Below are 15,654 nucleotides of genomic sequence, written 5' to 3' on the forward strand. Positions count from 1 at the left end.
GGTTTGTTTTGCAGACGGGGGGGCGGCGGGGGGCAGGAGGTGCCGCTGGGCTGTGATTCTGCCAGACGAGCGGCACTGAACGCTTGGCTGTTCTGCTGTGCTTGTATTTTCTAGGTGCATCAGAGGCTTTCTCCGTGGCAGAGTGCGAGAGTGGCGTATTGCAGTACCGTAGTGCCCTCCGATGGTGAGTATCCACAGGCTGACGCGCTGGGCTCCTTAAATCCCGTTCCTGACCGCTTTGCCGGTTGAGGCTTTTTTTGGCTAGGAGGTGATCTAGTTTTAAACTGAGTGACAGACAACCAGGTCTACAAGAATTAAGGAAACGGGCACCTTTTCTAATAACTGTCCTGACAAAACGGGACAGGCTTTATGGAGACAGACGTACTTTGCATGCAGCTGTCCAAATTTTTTTGCCAGACTTTTTCCTGGTGTAGCCGTGAGGTCTGTTGGTGCCTCCCTTTCAGGGTACTGTGTGCCCTCTTAATTTTATTTATGGCATGAAACTGCACTTCATACCAGCTACTTGCTCAAGCGGTTGGAAGCACTGTTTGCTGCAGTGAGTACGTTGTGAAGCCGAGGCAACTTTGTTCCTTTATTTAAATTCTGGGACTGTTCAGACATGAAGCTTTTTTTTGATAGGTTGTCATAACAGAAACAAAAGAATGCATTGGTGGAACTGGGAAAGTCTCAGCATGCTAGAATGCAAAGAGGAAACAAGCAGCTTTGAGATCCCTGCCCGCCTAGCATCTGCATGCTGTGTGCAAAGACACTTAATGCTGACTGACACAAGGGGTTAGTGGATACTCTCCCCGTTAACGTTTGCTAATAAGGCCTGAAAGTTAATGAAGTAAAGGGTTCCAGCACAACTGCTTCCCCTGCCAGGATAGTGTGTGCAAAACCTGCCAGGATAGTGTGTGCAAAAAGAGAACATGACTGCTGTGAAGAGTTCAAAATAAAAACCTGAAGGCTTAAACAGGTACAGGTGTAGAGGACACATGTAAGGTTGAGAGGATAATCTAAGTGTGAAGCTACTTGCCTGATTTGATTTTACCTTGCCTCTTACCTAGTTATTTCTTCCAATAACTTCACCTTTACCAGTAGTAAATATTCAGCACTGACTTATTTGGCCACACCCTTTTTCTTTTTTTTTTACTGTACTTTTGGCCTTAACGTATTGCTTAGGTTGTTCTTATGCAAGAGCAGAAATCTTTAACAAATACTAATGACCTGTTACTGGTGCACATATGGTTGAGTCAAAGCTCCGTGCTGCTTGGATGGAATTCATACCTCAGAGCAACCTCACGCTTAATATAGCGTGTAAAGCTTTTGAAATCCTGCATGCTCTTATTTAGCAGCATCCCCGGCCAGGTTGCAGGGGTCTGTAAATGGAAGTGCAATACACTTGTATGCGGTTACTGTCTCCTACTTGTCCCATGTATTTACATACCAGCTTAAAATTTCATCAGGAAAGGTTAGCCAGAATGTTAGCTCTAGAATTAATGAAATGCACAAATACTTTGTCCACTTATTAACTTGTAGTCCTCATGCAGGCAATCCACAGGGCTGTCAGAGCAGAGGAGAGCAAGGCAGACAGGCGTATCGCAGTGTCTTCTTAATAACTTTTGCTGGAACTGTCTGTTGCTGTAAGATTTGTGTTACTGATGTGTCCTTTGGATTTTTTTCCTTTTTTTTTTTTTGTGTGTGTTTGTTTGTTTGTTTGTCTCTGAGCTCGTCCCTCTCCAATGCAGTAAAAATCTGACCAGACGTTACTTGTGTGGGAGGTGATGAGAGGATCAAACTGGAGTTATGGACTTTCCTCACCAGTGAATTAGGCTAGAAAATTACTTCTATAAGCTTTTTGTCAGGAAAACATAAACCAGCTGTAATTCAGGACCTACTGAGCCTGTCTTCCAAAGGGAAATGATTTGGAATTTAACTCTTCACCTAAACTGGAAATCCTTGAGAAAGGTTTTGTGTTTGCTACCAGTGCTGGTGACCCTTGGTGCCGTCTGACTTGTCCTGTTGATCACTGTGGTCTCCACCTGGTGTGTGGAGGGTTAAAAAGCAGCGGGGCTGGTGCTGGTATGCGCTTCCTCCGAAGCTGGCAGGGATGGAGCTGCGGTGGTTGGGTTGTAGCCATGGGGATACACAGAAAAGAGTTGGTGCACATGTTATTATCTCTTCTGCTCTACAATAAACTGGCTCACTGCCTGTATGATCAAGGTAGCATTTTAAAGAATGTTTTTCACGTCTTGTGATTATGTAAACGCTACATAAGTTAATGTTGTATCTGCTACTCACAGAACCAATGAATTCAATATTTAAGTGGCTATTTTAAGCTTCTAAGCATGTAGATCACTTGTTCCGAGCTTGCTATCGTAAGTGTAGCTAATGCTAATCTATTTTTTATCAGTCTCTTGCTCAAATACTTGAATGAAAGAATGCAAAAATCTTAAAGCTGGTGTCATAATAACTGCTGATAAATAGATTGAAATTCTGTTTAACTGTCCAAATAAATTGACAGTTTATTTTTTCAATAAATATCTGACTGTTGTCTCTGAGTCTTAAGCTTCCAAACATTAAAGCTACTAAAATACTGTCAGGTGTCTAAGTCTTGAGAATAGGCCTTTATAGGCTTCCAAATACTGGGGCCTCTTGGGATGCTTTAGTCATTTTAGATATCTGTACCTCATCACTTCCACCTTGTCTTTAAAGATGCCATGAGGACCTTTTTGTCAGCATAGGATAGCAGTCCCCTGGAAGAGGGAAAATGCTTGATTCAATTCATGGAGGCATGTGACAGTAAACTCAAAAGTCTGAGAGAACTCTTCTGGCTTCGTTAAAGTGGACTTGGTGCATCCTTTCTCACCATACATGAGCCTCCCCTTTCAGGAAAGGCATGACACCCCGAGACTTGTGCAAACGATCCTATGATAAACGAGTTCATCGTCTGGCAGCAGATCACTGAAAGGGGAGCTATGAAGGCTATCCGTGGCAGAACTTTCTGAACAGTAGCATACTGAGAAATAGTTCCCTTTGGTAGTTAAAATTACATTATTTGTTTTTATTTTTACTTGCATTGGCTGCTTTGACCAACTAGTTTTGATGTTAGCTGCTTAAATTGACTCGGCATGTCAATACATGAGTTAGATGAGTTTAAGTAGATGGTGTAGTTCATGTAGTTGGCCAAAACTACAAGAGGTGGGAATTCTAAGCCAGATGCAGTGTGGGTGGGTGTGACTGCACAATCCTTGAGACATGGCAAACGCTCCGTGCAATAAAAAAGACCTTAGGTTTTTACATAAGAAAAATACGTAGCAGTCCAGAGCGAATCATTTTTAGGTGTGCTTCTATATCTTAGTAACTACTACACTTGGGAAAAATTTTGAGTGTTTGTGGCTCAGTAGAGGACTTGGAGAATATGAACTTTTAACTTCTCTTTTCTATGTATGGATATCCCAAAGAGTAGGCTCTTTCTGGCAGTAAAATAACTAGCTTACAGTTCATGAAGGTCGCTACCATAAATTTTAGGAAGGTGCACAGAAATCCTTTAAGAATGCTCTTGCAAAAGCTCCCGACAGTACTAAAGAAATGGAAAATTTTGTTTTATCTACACCTAAGAAGTAATGTCTATCTTCTGAAGTACAAAGTGTATTGATTGCATGAATTTTAGATGAAATAACCTTGAAGCTTAAACTGAGAGTGCCGTTCCTACAATCTCATACTCCTGACAGTTCTCTTAAACATTTGTTGCCTCGGGACAAAGAGGAGGAAACCAGAATTAATACAAGAATTAAAAGATTTGAAGTAGGTCCTTGCTTGATGTTTCCTAATATACACAGTCTGCCTTTGTCTTTTGGGCTATAAATCCCAATAAATTGCACAGTGTTTTGCCTTCCATAGTCCAAAATACTTTGATTCTCAGAAACTAACCAAAACGTACTATGCTGCAATGTGGCTTTTAGACATCATGTGGCCTTTTAATGTGAACATGATTGTGCTTAGCAGTAAGTATCTCTTATTTTCTAACAAAGCACTGAAAATTTAACAGATACTGCCAAGTTAATGGGAGTGAAAACCTCTCTGACATCCCTCCATTTTCTGTTGATGGACACATCTATTGATAAAAGAACGACCAATAATTTAGTCTGTGTTATGTTCAGCTCATAATCATGTTTGTCTCTCTCTCTCTCTGTGGGACAAATACAGAACTAGTATGATAAAATGGGTTCACTTGTTTTTCTTTTCTTCTCTGTAGAAGTGACGGTGGTTTACCAAAACGGGTTACCTGTGATTTCTGTGAATCTTCCATCCCGGCGTGAGCGTTGCCAGTTCACACTTAAACCTATCTCAGACTCTGTTGGTGTGTTCTTACAACAGCTGCAAGCAGAGGACCGAGGAATTGATCGGGTTGCAATCTACTCAGCAGGTACTCTTATTTACAAATTGATTTACTTGCTTTCCAGCTATTTTCATCCAGCCTTTTGCTTTTTAAGTAACAATTTGCTACGGTGCAAGATCTTCACCATTCCTGAATAAGTAGGAGGTAGAAATGCCGTTCCTAGAGTAAGAATATTGTTAGCTATCCCTGTATAGTCAGGTCTGCCAAAGAAGTCCAATTGTAGAGTGGAGGAGGAAAACGTTCCTAATGGAGGGGACTCCAGCTCAGTGCTAATGGAGGTGGTTTTGGTGAGTCGTACTGTTTAGCAGAAAAGATGCAAGCTGTGTAACCTGTGTAGAGGTTCTAAGCGATTTGTAAGGCTAGGGTGTAAAAGGTGGTACAAGGGAAACAGTATCTTGCTTAGCTATGAAAACTCAGTCATGTTTTCACTTCACGTGTTTCTTACTTCACCGTTTTGCTCAATTGCTGTGTGTCTGCTAGGCACCAGAGCTCTGAAACATTGTTAGGACATCTTATGAAAGTGCCCTCAAAGCAGGTATTTCCTTTGAAGTCTTGGCCTGGGAGACGGGTGTTTGCTAAGTTAATGATGTCAAAGCTGTCCAATACCAGAGCCTGAAATAATTTCTGATGCCACTGGGGAGAGATGAAGGTCACTTAAGTGAATTGTATTGCAAAACATAGTAAAATATTCAAAGAGCACCAAGTGAAGGGAACTGCTTTTTATAAGATGATCCCAAATATCACAAATGTAGAAAAGCAGCTGCGTGAGTAGCTCAGCTAGTATTTGCTATGTAAGGTCTGCTGGTATATTTGGCTCCTGGTATATGTATCATCTGTGGGAAAATGTGGGAGTCCATCAACTGGATTTGAGATGGCATTTCAACTTAGCCACAGCATGTTTAGGTACTTTGTTTCTACTGTGTAATGTCTGTGTTTGCCTTACAGATGGCACACGTGTTGCCTCCTCCACAGGCATAGATTTGCTTCTGCTGGATGATTTCAAACTGATCATTAACGATGTCACGTACCATGTTAGACCACCAAAGAGAGGTAAACCAGTCTGGTTCTGGTAAACATCAGAAATTTCAGTATTCAGTTCCCTCTTTAACTGCAGCATGCTTTATTAACTTGTTCAAGAATGTGAAGTGTTATTTCTAAAGGAAACCTTGCACTTTCTAATTGTGCCCTTGGAGACTAATTCAGTGATATCCAAGGAGTAGTCAGTGATAAAAAGCAAATATTCATTCTGCTCCAACCCAGTAACCCCCATAAGAAGAATACATGAAGAAATGTAATTTCTTCTAGTTTTGCTATTTTTTCCGAGTTTTCTTTCTAATTACTGGATAGTAATGTCGTTTAACTCATTCTGAAGGAGTACAATTCAAATTGGGAGCTAGACTGATGGTTATATTATCCGATTGGGAAGAATAAATAATTCCTCACCTGACAGTTAACACTGTTTCCTTTTAAGTGTGGTACTTTGAACCTTGCAAGTAAACCTTGAAACCTTGTGAGCTAATAAACACTGAAATAAATGAAACCATGCTCTTACAAGGTTTACGTTACTAAGAATCAAATAGGAAGGGAAACCAATCTCTTTTGAATCAATAAGAAAATCTTTTAAAATAATGGGCTTTGGACATTTGTGTAATTTTTCAAGATATGAAAACTTGCAAGAAGCTTCTGAGACACTCCAGAGTTAACTGGTGGAGGCAGGAACTTTGTATTTTCATCTGCCATCTACTCTTACTTCTAGGCAACTTACAGCTTCCTAAAGCACCAGGTTCTTGCATGCCAATACTTACCTCCCAGGACTTAAACAAGAGGACCCATTTTGGAAATGTTGATCTGTTTGTTGCTTGGCTCACAGATAGCAGGGGATTTTTGTCTACATTATTGTTCTGTTATTGTTGCAGGCGAAAATGTGAATTTTGCAAGCGTTATTTTTCTAAAAAGAATTTTTAGCCCTGTAGACAGGCAAACAAATTGGGAAGGATTTAGAACTTGACTTGCATTCCCAGTTGAGGTTAGATGATGGAAATGCCTTCCCCTATTTATCTGGATGTTTTCCCTAGTGTTTGGGCCTTCCTGTCTTATGCCTCTCTTCAAGTAGTAGATAATGAACAAATCATAAGGCAAAAGCTCTGAGGGAACTGTTAACGTTCCTTTTCCACCTTGACCAGCCTGAATACGGCAACATGTTAAAGCAAGTTGATCTATCACAAACCTGGAGGCTGACCATATCTTTTGAGTCTGAGACTGCTCTGGGCGGCTGACTTTTAGGAAGATCTGCTGAACCTATGCCATCTTCCTCTGTAGATGTAGTTAGCTTCCAAGGACCTTTTTGCAAGGAAGACAGTAAAAAAGTATTCTAGCACTTTATTTTTCACGATATAAAAATACAAAATAAATTAAGAAATTTCTGACTCAGGGAATTTTGTCCTTAGTATGTGGGAGACTGGAATTGAGAGGGAATGCAGCATTTGGGTGAAATACCATTTCTCCCCTGTCTGTGGATTAGACTGACCTCTGCTAGAGATGTTTTTTTCTAATCTCCTTAAGAGTACCTTAACAGAAAACTCTCCACTAAGACTGGATTTCTAAATCACTGGATATCTCACACACACACACACAGACACACACACGTTACTCTCGGCAATGTCACCCTACTGCTCTGTGTCCTGAATGTGCTGTTTGCACACACTTACAAGACATTGTAAGCCAGAGAAGTGGAGTGAGGATTTTAACAATGTGTCTCTTCTAACTGTTAGCCCCTGAGAGCAGGTGATGGTATCAAGCCTAGCTGGTCTAGTCTGTAATTTTTAATACAATTAAATGAGAATGCAAACATGGTGTCTGTTTCTGCACTGGAGGAATTGCTGTCCCAAGGTAAAGTAATTCATATGTCCCACTTGCCTAATGTTTGGGAGAGCAGTCTGTGTTGAGGAGTTGGTATGTATTTTTGGTTAGCTTGCCTTTGTGATATACCTATTGTGCACTGGTGGGTGAGCTCTGGGATCACCTAGGTTACATGATATTGCTGCCTCTGATTCATTTGCCAAGGAGATTTTTTATAGTTAGCTTGTATTAAAATGAATGTGCCCATAAGTAGGCACTGAGATTAGTTCTGTTAAACTTTTCAGCTTTTGCTTTTCCATTTTTACAAAATCACCCTGTGTATTTTGAAATTAAAATACCAGAACACTGTAATCTTAAATACTAAGTACTTGTTGATGGTCACTTCAGTAGGAACACATGTTGTTTTCTTCATCTTATCCCTTTAGGTGGGAGGGGGATATGGTGTGCTTCGTGTGCCTTGGCGCACAGGCAACTGAGTCACTTTCTTTACCCTGAGCTGCTAGGGTTAAAACTTAAGTTGTCCACAGCTTTTTACACATTAGTAAAAATCATATTTTGAGAAGATAACTTAAGGTACAAGCCCAAGGATGCTAAAAAAAAAAAATTAAAAAATATTTCTTTATTTGGCTAATGCCAAGTTCTTTTGCTTTAATTTGAAACCTGTTGGGTTTTTTTCCATATGGAGCCTGTAATTCAATAGTACTAGTCACAACTGTCTTACAAACTGATTTCCTTTAGGAATCCTTTTTGTGTTGAAATGCAGGGATAAAGGTAGTTTCAGTTGGTGGCCCTGTCACTTTGTTTAAATACTGTGAAGGAAAATTTCATTGCCCTGTAGGCAGCACAGCAGGGGGTGGTCCACGGTGTTGGGAAACAATTCCTGGCATTAGTACTCAGAATCATAAGACTGCATGTTCTGGGGCCACAACCCCAAGATGCTTGGCTGCCTCATCAATAGCTATGGTTGCTGATGTTCTGTAAGTCTGAATTCTGGCTGTTTCTTGACAGCTGTTGTGATGGATCATAGTAGGTTAGTTGTTCATTTGCATTAAGCCTTGTACATAAATATGGATCAGAAGCAGCTGTTGGTATCGGGCAAGCTTAATACTAACTATTTATTTTCCCTATTCTTATCAAATTTTAGGAATATCCAGTAATAAAGTCTGATTTTCTTTTGAAGAAATCTCATTGTCTTAAAGTGTTGGAATTATTCCAAAGGCTTCTTTGTTGAAAAGATAGTTTCATACATTTCCTGTGCAGACTATTAAGTTCCTGAAGCGTATATGAGAACTTCTGTGGATACATGCATATAAAGTAGTCTCTTTTTTTCCCTAGAGCTCTTAAGCCATGAAAATGCAACGACGCTGAATGATGTCAAGACGTTGGTTCAGCAGTTGTATACCGCCTTGTGCATTGAGGAGCACCAGCTGAACAAAGAGAAGGAGCTGATAGGGAGACTAGAGGAATTGAAGGAGCAATTAGCACCACTAGAAAAAGTGAGATGTTTCTCATTACTTCCCCAAACACATCCTTAATTTATTTCAAGGTTTTAATTAGGTTCCTGACATGCTTTGAATAGTTTTAAGACAACTGAAGCAGATGTTGCACTAAGTGTATACCAAACCATGCCTGGTTTTGGTTTCTGTGTGGAAGGATTTTGTTTCCTTGCTTTATATAATTGGAAATGAACTTGGTAGTAAATAAAGACTGGGGTTAATGCAACAGAACATCTCTGAACATAGAGAAATAAACAGAATCACAGAATCAACGAGGCTGGAAAGGACCTTGAAGATCATCCAGTCCAACCGTTAACCCAGCACTGACCGTTCCCAACTCCCCCAGATCCCTCAGTGCTGGCTCAGCCCGACTCTTCAACCGCCCCAGGGATGGGGACTCCCCCCTGCCCTGGGCAGCCCATTCCAACGCCCAACAGCCCCTTCTGCACAGAAATCCTTCCTCAGAGCCAGCCTGACCCTGCCCTGGGCAGCTTGAGGCCATTCCCTCGGGGCCTGGCGCTGGCTCCTTGGCTCCAGAGACTCATCCCCCCTCTCTGCCCCCTCCTGGCAGGGAGTTGCAGAGGGCCAGGAGGTCTCCCCTCAGCCTCCTCTTCTCCAGACTGAACCCCCCAGTTCCCCCAGCCGCTCCCCAGCAGACCTGTGCTCCAGACCCTGCCCCAGCTCCGTTGCCCTTCTCTGGCCACGCTCGAGTCACTCAATGGCCTTTTTGGGGTGAGGGGCCCAAAACTGAACCCACTCATCGAGGGGCGGCCTCCCCAGTGCCGAGCCCAGGGCTCAGATCCCTTCCCTGTCCCTGCTGGCCACGCCAGGGCTGACACAAGCCAGGATGCCATTGGCCACCTTGTCCCCCTGGGCACACTGCTGGCTCCTGTTCAGCCGGCTGTCAATCAACACCCCCAGTCCCTAAACACCTCTCTGAGGCATTCAGAGCATGCTTGGAGTAAAGTATGGATGATAAGAGACTGATTGAAAAGTAGTCTAGATTTGTCTGCATAATGTAGACTCAAATCATGTTTCAAACCACTTAACATTAATATAAATACAAGGTACTATTTTTACATTATCTCTAAATGATATTAACATAATTTTTCTTGAGAATACAAGGTGTGTGTTTCTGTCTTCTGCAGGTAAGGATGGAGCTCAGCAGAAAAGCAGAAAAGAGGACAACCTTGGTGTTGTGGGGAGGCCTGGCCTATATGGCCACCCAGTTTGGGATTCTGGCCCGCCTCACCTGGTGGGAATATTCTTGGGACATTATGGAACCAGTCACCTATTTCATCACCTATGGTAGTGCCATGGCAATGTATGCTTATTTCGTAATGACTCGCCAGGTAGGACTTGTTGTGCTGACGTTGACACTTCAGTAGAAGACTTTTTGAGCTCTACTCCCTAGGAAAATAGCAAAATTGTGCCTGTTTAGAAGTAGCTTTGTCATTTCCTTATCCTGTCAGAACCTAGATGCCACTTGATTTTATTTGTGCTGTCCGGGATGGTGGCGTATGGTTGTGAAATTTTCTGGTGGTGGTCACTGCTGATTTCCTGGTTGTCTTACCACGATGCGTATATATGTTTGGTGGTTGACTGCTTTAGCTGTGCAGCTTCATCTACAGACAGATAATGGTTTCTGCATCCACTCACGCAACCTCACACATGTTGACTTGCACCAGAGGCCTCCAAGTGCTGTGACTTACTATCTTAGATAAACTATGGGTGCATGAGGTACCTTCTGAGTTTCAAGGAAGCGCACCTCTCTGACATGAGATGCTGGCCTTTTTAGTGAGATGAAGGTTCAGTGATCTTGTTGGAAATGCTTTTGTTTAGGTGTTTTATGGATCTGGCCTCCCATCCAGATCCTTCTCTGGATCCGTGTAGTTGTGACAGACTATGTGTGGATTTACTAGTACATGGTTTGTCTCATCACTCCCACCTAAACTTGATAATTCCACCTAAATACCAAGGGATGGCTCGAAGAGTCTCTACAGTCACAAGACCATCAGAACAGATGCTGCAGGTTTAATTGTCATCTGTATCAATTCGTACCTCTTATGCCAGACCTTAAAATCTCAGTGTTTCTGGGATGGCGTGACACTGAACGCAGCTTTTCTTCACCTGATCGCCCTGGTCGTTGTGTACCCCTGTACACCAGGGCTGTGGGGTGTTCCAGTGCAAGGGACAGTTAACTTCAGAAGGGAAACCTGTACTTTGTGGAGGCTACGTGGGATTTGTTGTGATCAGCTCTGCTGCTCCGAGTTATCTGCATGCTGTGACTTTTTGCAGTAGAGTATCCCTGGCAAAACCTGTGGTATTAGACTCTTGTTCTTGCTTGTGTAGCTTGGCTGAGAGATGAACTCATAAGCAACTATTGTTGCTTTAGTTAGCTATTGCATGTCTATGACCTTAATAAGAGAGTAAGGGCCATCTTACAAAGGCTTTCTTCTGGTATTTATAGCTGCTTTTTTTTTTTTCCCTTGCTCCCCACAAACTTGTCAGTATTGGAACCCTGAAATGTGTTAGTTTTTCTTCTCCCAGCACGGAAGGATTCACACACTGGGGACAGGAGGGAGGTGACGGTAACTCACTGCTAGAGTGTAAGATACTAGTAGAGAAGCAAATGCCTGCACTGAGTCTGGCTGGATTGGAGCTAATGTTCTTCACAGCAGCTGGTATGGTGCTGTGTTTTGGATTTGTGACCAAAACAGTCTTGACAACGCACCAGTGTTTTTGTTACTGCGCAAGCACGCTTCAGCAATATCGAGGTCGTGTCTCTTACTCCTCCCCTACCACCTACACACACACACCCCACCCCCAGGAGTAGGCTGGGGGGTGGAGACACGTTGCGAAGGGGATACAGCCAGCACAGCTGACCTGAACTGACCAAAATAATACCATGTAATGTCATGTTCAGCAATAAACTCTGGCAGGGGGAGTTTCTCCAAAGTAGCTGTTGCTCAGAGACTGGCTGGGCATTGGTCTGCTGGTGGGAGGTGCTGAGTGATTGCTTTTGCTTCACCCTTATGGGTCTTTTTTTCTTAATTTCTTAAGCTGTCTTTATCTTGACTCTTAAGTTCTTGGGTTTTGCCCTTTTGATTCTCTTCCTCCATCCAGCTGCGGAGGAGTGACTGACTGACTGACTGGCTTAGTGGCTTAGCTGCTGGCTGGGGTCACCCCACCACAGTGGGTGAGCATAGACAATACTGTCTGGTCTTGTGCCTTCACTGACAGAAAGTAGTCATCCTCCCAAAACACACCTGATACATACTGTGCTAATGGTACCCTGTGCTGCAGCCTGTTGTGGCTTTATCCCTATCTTCTCTCCTTTATTCTTTTCAGGAGTATGTATATCCAGATGCCAGAGACAGACAGTACTTGTTATTTTTCCATAAAGGAGCCAAAAAGACACGATTTGATCTAGAGAAATACAATCAACTCAAGGATGCAATTGCTCAGGTAACAAGAGTTTTTCCAGAAATAAGACCAAGAAATTACTGCTTGCTAGTTCTTAGTTACTATTAATAGATGCACCTCAAAGAAGAATGAATGTATCTTAAGTTTTCAGCCCATTTTCTTGTCGCAGCCCCAGTGAAATCACTGTAAATTGGCTTTGATTTGTGCAGGAATAGAACTGCTGGATGTGTAAATCAAAATGAAACGGTTGCCTCTATCTGTCTGTAAGGGCCTTTTAGAAACTGCTGGCAAATCTTGAGTTGCTTCAGGCACTTCATGCCTCAGAGGAGCCTAATTCAAGATTTCCTTTCTTCTCAGCTCCTACACACCAGATGGATTTAGTGAGGAATGAAGACTTGCATCCATTCAGTTCATGTCTTCTTGACATAGCACTTCAGTGCACCAGTTGCAGTCCTGGAAAATAATGTTCAAGAAATTTAGCTGTATTGTTAGTGGCGATGGGGGCAGATTTCTCATATTCTGGAGGCAGACACTTTTGGCAGACTGTCCACGCTGTGGGATCTGTTCAACAAAGGAGTCGGGTAGAGACCTTTCCTCATGTTTCTGAGAGAGTTTCTGCAGAAGGATGGTGTAAGCAGGAAAAGCAGAGCTACCACAAGCTTTTTCACTGCTCCGTATCATTCTCTGTTTATTCCCAGGCTCTGGAAATGGCAGTGTAGGATATGCAGGGCAAGATGTGTTCTCCTTCTGCCTTGGAGAAGGAGTTGCATGAGGAGTAGAGGGAGATCAGGGCTAGGCTCTTGGTTTCATGAGAAACCCAGAAGGACCTCTGAGTTTTCTCATGCTGTGCTGTATATGGATAACCTTGGGTGGCTGTATTTTCAGGGAGTGTTTCTTCTGGAATCAACCATTCCCGTTTATCTAGTTGGGTTTTTGGTGGCATTTTTGTTTGGTTTTTTTTTTTTAATGTTCCAGTGAGGTTTCTAGGCATCATATCTTCCCTACCATATTCCTTTTTAAGTGTCTGCGTGGAGGCAAGTTTAGAGAGATACAGAGCAAGTGTCTTTAAGTGCTGAGAATAGTTTTCCCAAATATGAGCCTGTGGCTTTGTTTTATGTTTGAACACTTCCCTTCTGGACAGGAAAAACAAGGAAATATGGGAAAGCTTTCTGTGCTGTAAAGAGGAATGGTATTGGGGAAGGTGTATTGGGAGCTTGTTCTTTATAATGTGTCTTTTACTTTTAGGCAGAATTGGACCTTAAGAGGCTTCGAGACCCACTGCAGGTTCACCTGCCCATCCAGCAAATTGATGAAAAGGACTGATCAGCAAAGAAGCTCTGAACCCCGGCAAAAACCTGTTCATAGCTCTTGCCTTTTTAATTAAAGCATTGCAGGTGGAAGCTGGGAGGTGGTATGGGGGTGGAGGGTTTTTACCTTTAATCAAGACAAAGGACTGTTGGGGGGAAATCTCTTAAATATGAAGATGGGACGTTGTGGAATGTTAGTTCTGAAAAGGGCTTGGCAAATAGTCACATTTAAAACCTGTCTGAATGGCAATTGTGTACAAATACAGGATTGGGGGGGTTCATGAAAAGAATGTAATGCTGGTGTGTTAGGGGGGTGTCTTCTTCCAGCTTTGCAGGGTCTGCCTCTTGGTAAGACACCAGCAGCCTGCTTAGCTTTTTTAATTTTCCTTTACCTGATTAAGATCTCTTTCCCTCTCAAAAAAAGAAAAAGGAGAAAAACAGCAAAGAATTCAAGCCACTTGGAGCTATGGCTGGTGATCAGAACTTGCTCCACCACCATTAACACGCACACTTCTGATCAGACCCGCTATCTTTTATAAAGTTAATACAAGACTGCTTTCTACTGGAAAAACATGAGCTTCCACTTCCCAGCTCACCCCATGTGCTCCACTGACTTCCTCCTTTGCTTATTTGTAGCACAGATTGGTTGTAGCCAAGTGAGAGAAGGAATGAGTTTTCTTCTGGACATTTGATAATTGATATTTTGGATTATTCCATAATAACTATAGAAACTTTACGTCCCTTGAGCTCCTTCTAGAAATCAATGGCAGCATTGCATGAGAGGTTTTTTATATTCAGTCTTAAGGGAGGGAGATTCCCCTCTTCCTACCCCAAATCTGATAGCCACCTGGACTGTGAAATTATGAAGGCATAAAGGATTATGAAACTGTCACAGAATCATGACTCCTACTTTTAAATGAACAGTTTTGGAACATGGAATAATTAAACTTGATCTTTGATTGCTTGTGTAACAGGATAAAAGGTCTCATATATGGTCAAAACATTTTCCTTGCCCAGAGACTTTTTGAAAGCCTGGGGCTCTTACAGTGCAAGACACAGAACTATTTCAGTTCTCTAGCACTTCACCCTAATTAAGTAGCTTTAAATGAACTTTGCGTCCACAGGTCAGAATTTCTTAGGAGTGGCTAATGACATCTCTTGTTCTTAGCTAAAAGAAATAGAGGAAGGAAAGTCAACCCATTGCCCTCTCTTCTAGCCAAGGCTAGCTGATTTCTAAGCAGATAAAACATCTCTTCATTCAAAGCAGGTCAGTCTGTTTTAGCATCCTGCTGATAAATACTGTGGAGACAGGATGAAGGTGCGAGAAGGGCACTAAGCTCTGTATACAGAAAGGCTGGCTGCTTTTTTGATGTTTCACTACTACTCCTCACTGTGTCATGGAAAGAGGCTTCTGGGTTTTTTTGGAGAACCATGTTTTAAAAATAAAATAGGAAAGAAAAAAACAAATCAGTATTAACTAGACGCCAGGTGCCTTGCAGATGTGGAAACACAGCTGGGATTGCTGCCTCTTCTCACTCAGTGGCATGTTGGACCGAATGGGTGCATGTTTCTAGTTTTGTTTTTTTTCTCCCTTCCCCTTTTTCCTCTGTCTTTCAATTTAATTACATTGTGTGATTATTTTTTATCTGTTTTATCCTGTTTGTGTGGTGAGTTTTAAAGGGAAAAAATTGAACACGATCCTGTAGCTGAATCCTTGGTGTGTGTTTGGGATGAGGGAGGGAGCATGGAGAAAAGTCCTTCTTTAAAAAAAAAAACAACAAAACAACAAAAAACAAAAACCGAACATGTGTAAAATCCTGTATCATTTATGAAATATGTATAAAAGAGCAATGTACTTCTGGAACAATAAATAACTATTCAATTTTTGAATCAGTGCTCTTGAATAACGTTATTTTGCCCATCTGAGAAAAGAACATTCTCTATGTGGTAGCTGTCTCCTGAGTTTCCTCCAATTCTTCTTGTTTAGGTTATTTCTTCTTGACCTTACATCACCGAGGCTGTGGTGATGCAGATAATAGCCTTCCTGAAGAAGCTCGGATGGAGATCTTGCTGTCTGCCTAGCTATGTAACACAGGGATCTTGGGAGCAGTTGAGGTAGAGATGTTTGGTCTAACAAAAAGCTGCCTTTGGCCAGCATAGTAGC

General features: G+C 42.2%; 2 protein-coding genes across 2 annotated transcripts in view; both read left to right on the forward strand.

Moving 5' to 3' along the window:
• Window positions 1–15,380, forward strand: part of MCU (mitochondrial calcium uniporter) — a 61,711-nt gene extending 46,331 nt beyond the window's left edge. The window contains exons 3-9 of the mRNA XM_026851764.1: window positions 115–184; window positions 4,259–4,429; window positions 5,348–5,452; window positions 8,597–8,757; window positions 9,906–10,109; window positions 12,109–12,225; window positions 13,429–15,380. Coding sequence (XP_026707565.1) covers window positions 115–184; window positions 4,259–4,429; window positions 5,348–5,452; window positions 8,597–8,757; window positions 9,906–10,109; window positions 12,109–12,225; window positions 13,429–13,506 — 906 coding nt within the window. The 3' untranslated portion in view covers window positions 13,507–15,380. The remainder of the gene's footprint in view (window positions 1–114; window positions 185–4,258; window positions 4,430–5,347; window positions 5,453–8,596; window positions 8,758–9,905; window positions 10,110–12,108; window positions 12,226–13,428) is intronic.
• Window positions 15,381–15,469: 89 nt separating this feature from the next.
• OIT3 (oncoprotein induced transcript 3) overlaps window positions 15,470–15,654 on the forward strand; it is a 31,575-nt gene continuing 31,390 nt past the window's right edge. Inside the window, exon 1 of the mRNA XM_026851896.1 lies at window positions 15,470–15,613. The gene's annotated coding sequence lies outside the window, so the exon portion shown is untranslated. The remainder of the gene's footprint in view (window positions 15,614–15,654) is intronic.

Source organism: Athene cunicularia, assembly GCF_003259725.1.
Source record: "Athene cunicularia isolate RWA chromosome 6 unlocalized genomic scaffold, athCun1 chr6_part2, whole genome shotgun sequence".
NCBI lineage: Eukaryota > Metazoa > Chordata > Aves > Strigiformes > Strigidae > Athene > Athene cunicularia.